Raw genomic sequence first — 12,066 nt, 5'->3', positions numbered from 1 at the left:
AAGAGCCCAAAAGCAGCTGGTTGTAGGGCTTAACGCTCATCCTCAGTCCCAGAGACTTAGCCAGTGAAGACCTCCTGGCCAGGGAACCCAAGGAGCAGCGAGAGAAATCCAAAAAGAAAACCCCTAAGACCAAAGAAATTGCAGTGGCACCCACACCACCACCTACAAGCTCTGCGGCTGAGGATGGGATGGAGATTTTGGCATCCGCTGAGGACCTAGCTGACCTGGCTGAGCTACGGCAACTGTTAAGCTTTACACCTGCTATCTGCATTGCCCTCCAGGAAACCAGCATTGTGGACCCTTGCCATCCGCGGCTATTAGGGATATTACAGGAACCATAGCGACTATAATGAAGTGTCAAGTGGAGTTTGCATTTATGTCCTAAACTCGGTCTGTAGTGAACATGTGCCCCCTCAAACCCCTCTTGAAGCTGTGGCTGTCAGAACAAGGACGGCACAGGAAATAACTGTCTGCAATGTATATCTTCCTCCAGATGGTGCACTGCCCCTGAATGTATTGGCTGCACTAATTGATCAACTCCCTAAACCTTTCCTACTTCTGGGAGATTTTAATGCCCATAACCCCTTGTGTGGTACCGTCCTTACTGGCCGAGGCAGAGATGTCGAAATGTTACTGTCGCAATTCGACCTCTGCTCTTAAATACTGGGGCTGCCACACATTTCAGTATGGCTCATGGTAGTTACTCGGCCATTGCTTTATCAATTTGCAGCCCTGGACTTGTCCCATCTATCCATTGGAGAGTACATGACAAGCTGGGTGATAGTGACCACTTCCCTACCTTCCTCTCACTGCCCCTGCGTCAGGTACACAAATGCCTGCCCAGATGGGCTTTGAACAAGACGGACTGGGGAACTTTCACCACTGAATCTCCCCCACGTGGTAACATCAATGAGATGGTTGAGCAGGTTACTAGCACAATTGTTTCTGCAGCAGAAAACGCGATCCCTCGCTCTTCTGGTGGTCGCCAGAAGTCGCTGAAGCAATTAAGGAGTGTCGGTGAGTTCTACAGTGGCATAAGTGGCACCCTTCCCTGGAGCACCTCATAGCCTAAAAAAAACGGCCCTGTGCCCGTGTTCACTACCTTATCAAACAACGGAAGGAGGAGTGTTGGGATAGACACGTCTCCACTGTTGGGTGCCACACGTCACCTTCCCAAGTTCGGGCAAAGATCAGACATCTTTTCAGGTACCAGGCCCCAACAGCTGTCCCCGGTGTTAAAATAAATGGCGAGTTATGTACCACGCAAACGCGATTGCTGAGCACTTTGCTTGAGCCTCAGTGTTGGAGAATTACCTCCCCCCCAGCCTTTTGCACACTCAAATGGAGGCTGGAAGGGAACGTCCTGTCATTCACTACATGCTGTGGTGAATCCTATAACGCCCCATTTACAGAGTGGGAGTTCCTCAGTGCGCTTGCACATTGCCCTGACACAGCTCCTGGGCCTGATTGCATCCACAGCCAGATGATTAAGCATCTCTCATCTGACTAAAAGTGATATCTCCTCGTCACCTTCAACCGGATCTGGTGCGATGGCATCTTTCGATCACAATGGCGGGAGAGCACCATCATTCTGGTGCTTAAGCCCGGTAAAAATCCGCTTGATGTGGATAGCTATCAGCCCATCAGCCTCACCAACAATCTTTGTAAGCTGTTGGAACGTATGGTATGTCGGCGGTTTGGTTGGGTCCTGGAGTCACGTGGCTTGCTGGCTCCATGTCAGGGCAGCTTCTGCCAGGGTCACTCTACCATTGATAATCTTGTGTCCATTGAGTCTGCCATCCGTACAGACTTTTCCAGACAGCAACACCTGTTGCCATCTTTTTTGACTTGCATAAAGCATGCGATATGAGTTTCCAACATCATATCCTTGCGACATGGTATGAGTGGGGTCTCCGGGGACCACTCCCAATTTTTATCCAAAACTTCCTGTCGCTAGGTACTTTCTGTGTCCAAGTCGGTGACTCCCATAGTTCCATCCATATCTAGGAGAATGGAGTCCCGCAAGGCTCTGTATTGAGTGTCTCTCTATTTTTAGTGTCCATTAAAGGTCTAGCAGCAGCTGTCAGGCTCTCTGTCTCACCTTCTCTGTATGCAGACGACTTCTGCATTTCGTACTGCTGCTCCAGTGTTGTTGTTGCTGAGTGACACCTCCAGGGAACCATCCACAAGGCACAGTCATGGGCTCTAGCCCACGGCTTCCAGTTTTCAGCCGCAAAGTCGTGTGTCATGCACTTCTGTCGGCGTCGTACTGTTCATCCATAACCCGCAATTTACCTTAATGACAGTCCACTCACTGTAGTTGAGACATATCAATTCCTAGGAGTGGTTTTCAATGCTCAGTTGACTTGGCTCCCTCATCTTCGTCAGCTTACGCAGAAATGCTGGCAGCACCTCAATGACCTCCGTTGCCTGAGCAACACCAATTGGGGTGCGGATCGCTGTACGCTGCTGCAGCTCTACAGAGCTCTTGTCCAATCCCGAATTGACAATGGGAGTGTGGTTTATGGTTCGGCAGCGCCTCCAGCATTGCATTTACTCGATCCTGTGCACCACTGTGGGGTTCGATTAGCGACAGGAGCTTGTAGGACGAGTCCGATGACCAGTGTACTGGTGGAGGCTGGTGTGCCTCCACTGCAGATCATAAGTGCACAACTGCTCGCCAGTTATGCGGCACACATTCATTGTTGCCCTGAGCATCCGAATTGCCATCTCCTTTTCCCGCCCGCGTCAGTCAATCTCCCGCATCGGTGGCCCAGATCAGGACCAACGATTGTGGTTTGTGTGCGGTCTCTTCTCTCCGAACTGGAGTCCTTCCCTTTACCACCTCTACTTGCGGTCTGTTCACGTGCGCCTCCATGGTGTACACCTTGGCCGCAGCTTCGTCAGGACCTTCTGCATGGCCCTAAGGACTTTGTTAACCCCGCCGCTCTCCGCTGTCACTTTCTCTCGATTCTTGACGTGTTCGGGGCTCTGAAGCAGTTTACACGGATGGCTCAATGGCTGATGGTCACGTAGGCTTCGCATATGTTCATGGAGGCCATATTGAGCAGCACTCCTTGCCAGTTGGCTGCATTGTTTTCACTCCAGAGCTGGCGGCCATATCTCGTGCTCTTGAGGACATCCGCTCATGCCCTGGCGAGTCATTTCTCCTGTGTACTGACTCATTGAGCAGCGTACAAGCTATCGACCAGTGCTACCTGGCCACCCTCTGGTAGCATCCATTCAGGAGTCCAGCTATCCCCTGTAACAGTCCCGCCATTCTGTGGTGTTTGTGTGGACTCCAGGACACGTTGGAATCCCCGGCAACGAACTTGCTGACAGTCTGGCCAAACAGGTGATTCGGAAATCGCTTCTGGAGATAGGCATCTCAGAAGCTGACGTGCGTTTTGTTTTACACCACAGGGTTTTCCAGCTTTGGGGGACGGAATGTCATAACAGCACGCACAACAAACTGCATGTCATTAAGGAGACCTTGAATGTGTGGAATCCTTCCACGCAGGCCTCTCACAGGGAATCAGTTGCCCTCTGCCAACTCCGCATTGGTCATACGTGGCTAATGCATGGTTACCTACTCCGTCACGAGGACCCGCCTCAGTGTCGGCTGTGGCTCCCAAATGACAGTCGTCCACCCCTTGCTGAACTGCCCACTTTTAGCCGCTTTGCGGCAGACTTTTAACTTTCCCAGCACACTGCCTTCGGCGTTAGGTGACAATGCCTCCACAGCAGCTTTAGTTTTAAATTTTATCTTTGAGAGTGGGTTTTATACTTCTATGTAGGTTTTAGTGCATGTTCTTTGTCCCTAGTGCTTTTAGGGTGGAGGTTTCAATGTTTGGCAGAGTTGCTGGCTTTCTTCCCTTTTTATTCTCGTGGTTGGCCAGCCGCTGTAATTTGCTTTCATCTCTTGTGTTTCTAGTGTCTCTCTATTGTTTTCTTCTCCTCTTTCGTTCCTTTTAGTGTTTGTTGCCTTCCCTTTGTTGTTGTGGCTTTTCCGTTCTTTCTGTTTTGTGTTATATGTTTTGTCTGTTTTATTCTCACACTTGTGGCATTGTTTTAATAGGAACAAGGGACTGATGACCTCGTAGTTTGGTCCCTTCTCCCGCCTGTAAACAAACAAACAAACAAATCAACCAACCAACCAACCAACTGGGACAAGTCACAGAATTCGAAACTCGTGCTCAGTGTTAAATGGTAGTAAAGTTTGCTAAAACACTTTGTAACTAAACACGTGCCTACTGAAGGTTTCCTGATCAATTTCTTTTCGGTATATTTTCATGTATTGTGAAGTGAACAGTAAACAAGTGTTTTTGAAATTGTATGTTTGGTTGATGAATAGTCAGATTAAAAAATATCTGTAGGATTTCTCCAATAAATGTCACATAAAAACTAACCAAGATTCCTTTTAAGGCCTTGGTTGCAGTTTTGGCAAGTTAACTTCAGAAGTGCAAAGGTATTACTGGTCAGTAAATGCCCTTTAGAAAACATTTGGAATTTCATTTCTGAAGGATTGATAAACAGGAAAATGAAAGAGGTGAAATGGTGGTTTATTTTATTTTCCATTTGCGATTTCTATCAATCAGTAATTTGGAGGATTTCTAAGTTGTTCTCTTATTTGATGATAAGTTTTCCTGTAATCTTAAGAGTGACTTATCATTCATTTTTATCCATAATGGCTAGGGTGATGAGTGATTTACATTTGTAAGATATAGAGGAAAAGAAAACACCAGCCTTCAATAAAAAAAAAAGCAGGATGCATTTTGAGCACTGGATGTCTATCTTTTAAGCCCTTAGCACATTATTTTGCCATTATTTGTACATGATAAAAGCAGTAAGTAAATTTTGATAGTTACTTATTTTACTCACATTTGTTTCATGATCAGATTAAAATAAAATTATAAACAGGATGAACAAGAAACTGTTATTTGCATATGATGTCAAAATATGTAAGCATCTGAAGATGGGCTGCAAGTGCTCAAAATGCATTAGACTTGAATTAAAAACCATATTTTTGACTGAAAGCTGCTTTTTTATGAATTTTAATCAATTCTTTTTTACATTTTATCTGTTAATAAATTTGTAGCTTTAGGTAGTCTCATTTATAATCTTTGTTGCTATCAAACCAACTGACTAAGTTTTTACCAGGTGCCTTGAAGTCAGTTCACATGTAGAAATTGTGATTTAGATTTTGAGTGTCTTAAATGAATGTGAATGCCAGAATAATTTTCTCACAAAGGCGAAAGATGATGTGGCCTCTCATTGTTCAGTTCAGTTAGTATTCTACCTTTTTTTTGGTGGGGGTGGGGAGGGGTGGGGGAGTGTGTAAGGCTTTTACTTGTGGCACAACTTTTTATGTAACTCGTTGCTATAAAGTTGCCTGTAATTTTGATAAGTGTATCCACTTGATCAGTTAATATAACTGGATTTATGTCTCTTCAAATTCCATTAATCTGTTTGTTTATTGGTGTGTGAAATTATCTAAAAATCCGTTCAAAATCTGTTTCAGATCAGATGTAACTGAGAAAAGAAGCCTGCATTTTACTATGTATATTTTGTGAGGGTCGTGCCTGTGCTGGATATAAATTCATTTTGAAGCAAGAAATTGTTATACAGTTGACATTTTCACATTGTAATGAACAGAGTTTATAATATATTTTGATGTTAATGCTCAGTAAAATTTTTTTAGTTAAAGTGGAGGCTTTTTTCACAACTGAAGTTTGAATTATTTCCATCTGAAATAACTGTAAGAAGCGGAACATTTTACGTTGCATAGGACGCTGATAAAACTAAACAGTCATCAAAATGTAAGTTAAGGAATTTCTGATGGCACAACAGTGCAATGAGTTCTAGCAGTAGGACAGAAATGTTATGTAAAAAATATATACTTATTAAAAACTTATTGCCAGTTTGTTGGCTACATTTTTAATGCTTTATGTGTGTTATATGTGTGAGAAGTTTGCAGAGTAATTTTGAAGCCAGAGAGTTGTGTAGTTTAGGCTTCCACATTGTACTGAATTATATTTTTAATGTAAATATTAAGGAATAAATTTTTAATGAAACTGTAGAATTTTTTTTTGTCCCTGAAGTACATCCTATTCCCATTTGAAATAAGTTTCAATAGTGCAGCATTTGACATGGCAAAGGCCTCTCGAAACTGTGCAATTTTCAAAAAATAAGTTATTGAATGTCTTGTGTGAAAGTGGGTTGGTGCAGCACATTGTTGTGTTCCATAATCAAAACGCATGAGCGCGCGCACACACACACACACACACACACACACACACACACACACACACACACACACACACACACACACGGACGTTTTAACAGTACATTGAAACTGAGTAATACGACACATTATTAAAAAATGATCGTGGCTTTGTTGTTGTTGTTGTTGTCATTGTATTAGTCATTTGCAGCTCTTAGACTAATCTCTTCTGTGCAAGTCTCTTCGTATCTGCATAACCACTGCAACCTACAAACATCTGAACATGTTATTTTATTTACCCCTGGTAACCTACTATCATCCCTCCAAACCCACACTCCGATCCGATATCTTACTGATGATTTCTTCATAACTCTGGATGTCTGCTATCAACAGATCCCTTCATTTAGTCAAGTTGTGTCATAAATTTCCTTTTTCTGTAATATTATTCAGTACCTCTTAAATAGTTACTTGGTCTAGCTACCTAAACTTAGGCATTCTTCTGGGGCTTCTGTTCTCCTCTTGTCTGGACTGCATATCTTTCACATTTCACTTCTGTACAAGGAACCGAGATCCTGACACTTAAATTGATGTTAGATGTTAACAAATTCCTCTTTTTCAGAAATGCTTTTTTTACTAGTGTCAGTCTGCATTTGTATCATCTCTACTTCGGCTATCAACAGTAATTTGGCTGCTCAAATAACAAAGCTTATCTAGTACTTCCAGTGACTCGTTTCTTAATGTAATTCTGCCAGCATCACCTGATTTGCCTACATCCCATTAGCCTTATTTTACTTTTATTCATGTTCCTCTTATCTCTCATCAATACACAAGCCTTTCCATTCAGTTGCTCTTCCAAGTTTCTTTGCTGTCTCAGAATTATCACATCATCAGCAGACCACATAGTTTTTATTTCTTCTCCCCAAAATTTAACTCTCTCTCCAAATTTATGCTCTGTTTTTACTTGCTCAGTGTGCAGATTGAATAGTATTGTTGATAGGCTACAACCCTCTCTCTCTTCCTATTTAACTATGATTTTCCTTTCACATCATTAAGCATAACTACAGTATAATTTCTGTACAGATAATAAATAACATTTTTGCTCCCTGCATTTTATCCATGGAAACTCAAAATTTCAAATAGCAGTAAACATTGCTAAAATCATTCTCTTGATCTATAAAGGTATAAACTTATGAATATAATAGAAAGAAACATTCCACACGGGAAAAATATATTAAAAAAGGTGCTGTGACTTACCAAACGAGAAAGCGCTGGTAGATAGACACAATAAAATCATGAAAACACACACACAAATTTCAAGCTTTCGCAACCCACGGTTGCTTCATCAGGAAAGAGGGAAGGAGAGGGAAAGACGAAAGGATATGGGTTTTAAGGGAACGGAAAGACTTACCTTAGGGGGGGAAAAAGGGACAGGTATACACGCGCGCATGCGCGCGCACACACACATATCCATCTGCACATATACAGAAACAAGTAGACATATGTAAAGGCAAAGAGTTTGGGCAGAGATGTCAGTCGAGGTGGAAGTACAGATGCAAAGATGTTGTTGAGTGACAAGTGATGTACGAGGGGCGGCAACTCGAAATTAGCGAAGGTTGAGGCCTGGTGGGTAACGGGAAGAGAGGATATATTGAAGGGCAAGTTCCCATCTCCGGAGTTCTGATGGGTTGATGTCAGTGGGAAGTATCCAGATAACCCGGACGGTGTAACACTGTGCCAAGATGTGCTGGCCGTGCACCAAGGCATGTTTAGCCACAGGGTGATCCTCATTACCAACAAACACTGTCTGCCTGTGTCCGTTCATGCAAATGGACAGTTTGTTGCAACTACCCTCCCGACCTGGTACAGAAGCAAATAACCAGAGCCACCTCCTCATCCCCTCAAACCTAGAACCTTCCACAGAACCACCCCAAAAGTGCCCCACTTGTGACAGGATACTTTCTGGGACTGGAACAGACTCTGAATGTGGCTCTCCAGCAGGGATACGACTTCCTCAAATCCTGCCCTGAAATGAGATCCATCCTTCATGAAATCCTCCCCACTCCACCAAGAGTGTCGTTCTGCCATCCACCTAACCTTCATAACCTCTTGGTTCATCCCTATGAAATACCCAAACCACCTTCCCTACCCTCTGGCTCCTACCCTTGTAACCGCCCCCAGTGTGAAACCTGTCCCATGCACCCTCCCACCACCACCACCACCACCACCTATTCCAGTCCTGTAACCCGAAAGGTGTACACAATCAATGGCAGAGCCATGTGTGAAAGCACCCACGTGATTTACCAACTGACCTGCCTACACTGTGAAGCCTTCTATGTGGGAATGACCAGCAACAAACTGCTGGTTTGCCATTGGGGCTCTTGATATTCATACAGCTATTTCTATTTCTTCCAAAGTTCTCTTTAATTTTTCTGTAGTCAGTATCTATCTTTTCCCTAGGTTCTCAGCCTCATATTTATCCTAGAGACATTCTGGCTTAACCATGTTTTAGACACCTGTATTCTCTTTAACCTGTGTCATTTGTTGCCTTTTTATATTTTTCCCCTTCTGTCAATGAAATTTGGCATTTCTTGTGTCAGCCATGGATTTTCTTTAGTTTCAATCTATAGCCCATAACCAATAAATTAGCTGAGTCCACATCTGCTCCTGCAAGCATCTTAAAATTTAAAATCTGGCTTCAGAATCTCTGACTTACCATTATATAATCAATCTGAAACCTTCCAGTCTCCACAGGTTTCTTTCATGTAAAAAACTATAGTTCACAATTCTTAAAAGAAGTGTAACAATGATTAAATTATCCTCTGGCAAAATTCTGCCAGGCAGCTGCTCCTTTCATTCCTTCCCCCAGTCCATGTTCCTTTCTTTTTCCTTCTTTTCCTTTTCATACCATCAAATTATAGCCACCTATAAAAAAATTAAATTTTCGTCTTCCTTAACTATGTGAATAATTTCCTTTATCAGATCATAACTTCTTCCAGCCCCTTCATCTGCAGCATTTGTTGCCGTATAAACTTTTATTACTGTGTTGGCTTCATGTCCACCTTGGCTATGATGATGCTTTCAACTGTGGTGTTCGTAGTAGCTTATCTGCATACCTATTTTGTTGTTCATCGTTAGGCCTACTACTGCATTACTCCTGTTTGATTTTGTGTTGATAACCTCAGTGACTTGACCAGAAGTCCTGTGCTTCCTGCCACTGCACTTCACCAATTCCCACTGTACCTAACTTCATTGTAGCTGTTATAACTCCAACCACAGTAAAAGATGTGGTTGTCAGAAACCAATTGTTTATTATGTTGTGGCGTGACAGCATAAGTACAATACAGTTTAGAGAAAATGTTTAGGACAGCTAGTCAGAGCTGGTACATGGCTATATAAAAAGCATTTGCCCACCAGGGGCTACTTGCTATTGGCAGCAGGTGATAGAGGTGCCAGACTTAAGTTCGGCTGCCTCTGGTGGAGGTCCAGAGTGGTTGAATGGCATGCTGCATAAGTGAATGCGCATATTGACACACGTCATGGTAGTAATGGCGAATGTGCAGTAACGTCTGGGTTACCACACCCCTCCTTCTGGAGAGGTGGTGGTGGTGGTGGTGGTGGTGGTGGTGGTGAGGGGGGGGGGAAGGAGTAGAGCAACCAGATGCCTAATTTTCCATGGTGAACTATGGTTGACACATCCATATTCTCTGGAGCGGGTGTACTGGTTGTCAACAGGAGTGGGTGGACTGGGTGTCAACAGTTCCTGATCCACAAGTACCAGTGAGTAAGGACAGAAGTCGTGTGAATGCAAAAAGGTGTGTGTTCTGCCTCCTCCAAGAGAGCAGGTGGATGACCCAGCACCCTGTAGGCAGGGTTCATTTCGAAGTTGGACTCTTCTCTAAGTGCCATGGGCTTGGGAGCTGCAGTGTCTGGTGGTTATGTAGGAGCATCAAGAAGCCAAGCCAGGTGGGGCTGGTCCACTGGTGGAACACCTGGATATGACATTGGTAGGTTTTGCAGCCCAAGACAGCATGCTGCCCACAGCAAACTGCGATGTCAGTGGGAGGGATCGCTAGCATAATGAACCACAGGGAAGCATCTATCCCCACCCGAGGGAGCAGCTGATTGTAGTGGCGTGGTACGAGGTACTTCTTGGTACATTCCATGAAAACACAGCTGTGGATGATGCCTGGAAATCCAAAGCAGGTGTTGGCCGAACCATCAGGCTAAGACTGGAGTTATGGGTGCAAACTGTGATGATGTTGGTACAAATGCAGGATGAATGTCCAGCAGAAGGAGATAGAGCAGTGTCCGCAGTTGCAGGCCATACGGGAGTTCGGCTGGGCTCTTGTCCCTGATTGGAGTCATTCTGTAAGAACTGAGAGAGAATGTAAGAGCCTCCTCCACTGGAAATTATGTGACATACTTGTGCATTTATATTTTGGACATTAGGCCCTGCCATTAGATTGGAGAGGAAAGGGAGGCACTGTGATGTGGCAAATGCCATTGCATGAACAAAAGTTTTTAAGGGATTGGGCCAAAAATTGAGAACCACTGTCCATAATCAATGTGCAAGGTAAGCCTTATGTGCTGCAGTAGACAGACAGTGAGCAACACAAGTGACTTGGAAAATGGATCAACAATCAACAACTAAAGAGTGTCTGTAGAATGTATAGCAAAATCAGTAAGCAAGCTTTTCCATGGTAGTGTGGGCAATGGCCAAGGGAGAAAAACATTGTGTGGTGTCACCTGTTAATTTGAACACTTGGCAGCAGGCTACAACCTGGTACTCCACCTTGTGATCAATGCCTGGCCAGAAAACATGCCAACATGCCATTTCTTAAGTACAAGAGGCTTCCCAATGACCTTGATGTAACAGTCTGAGAAAACCCTAGGCAATGTTGCTGGAATCACAACACTGGGAATACCCTGTTCTGTCGATAAGATAATGACACCATCTAATGGAAAGATAACAGAAAGCATAATTCTGCAATGGGATGGCTGCCTGATCCAGTGGATGGTCAGACCATGCATGGTGTATCATGCACACAATTTGTTTAAGCACACTGGTCTGGAGCTACTGTAAATGCAATGCTGGTGCTCATAATGGGGAAACCATCAACAGTCTGCCTACTTTCTGCTTCAAGTTGGAAACAACATTGCTTCCCTGATCAAACAGGGGATTGGGCCCCATCGGCAGTGCTGCAGCATAGGGTGGAAATGGACCTCGTAATTATACCTTGACAAAAATAATGTCCAATATTGAAGATGATGAGAGGCTTTGTTAGGTAAAGCGGCTGAAGGGCGGAACAAGGAAACTAAAGAATTTTGACCTGCGAGTGAGTGGAATTTTTTACCTTATAAGAATCAGGGTGTAAACGACCGGAGACAACCGGGAGATCCGGGAAAAAACCGGGGATTTTTTCATCCGGGAGAAATCCGGGAAAAACCCGGGAATTTTTTAGAATTCCGGGAATTTTTGGTTGTTTTAGTTTTCTGTTAAATTTTTGCAATTTTGACTGGTAAGAATCGATAGTCTAACAAAGGATATTACTGTATCCTGCTACTGCAGAATAATACTGCAACAATAGAACGAGAAAAAATATGAAAATAAAACATAAATTGCATATGAAATGTGCGATATACAACAACAAATCACAGTGCTCATACAAGCTGTTTGCCAACAGCAAAATGTGTCAAGGCTTTAGGAAGACTATGCAATGCTTCATAACAACAAATTGCCTCCGATGAGCGTGACGTCACAATGTTTACATTAGATTCGTTCCAGCAGTTAACGAGCGGGCTCATGCGCATGAGCAGTTTAGTGGCGTATAAGTTGTACCTCC

General features: G+C 43.7%; 1 protein-coding gene across 1 annotated transcript in view; it reads left to right on the top strand.

The window, feature by feature from the left end:
- Positions 1–6,074, top strand: part of LOC126473783 (RISC-loading complex subunit tarbp2-like) — a 128,234-nt gene extending 122,160 nt beyond the window's left edge. The window contains exon 7 of the mRNA XM_050101052.1: positions 5,522–6,074. Coding sequence (XP_049957009.1) covers positions 5,522–5,532 — 11 coding nt within the window. The 3' untranslated portion in view covers positions 5,533–6,074. The remainder of the gene's footprint in view (positions 1–5,521) is intronic.
- The last annotated feature ends 5,992 nt before the right edge of the window (positions 6,075–12,066 follow it).

The sequence above is a fragment of the Schistocerca serialis genome, chromosome 4, assembly GCF_023864345.2.
Source record: "Schistocerca serialis cubense isolate TAMUIC-IGC-003099 chromosome 4, iqSchSeri2.2, whole genome shotgun sequence".
Classification (NCBI taxonomy): Eukaryota; Metazoa; Arthropoda; class Insecta; order Orthoptera; family Acrididae; genus Schistocerca; species Schistocerca serialis.
The sequence above is the reverse complement of the archived record's forward strand: the minus strand, read 5'-3'. Positions and strand labels throughout refer to the sequence as shown.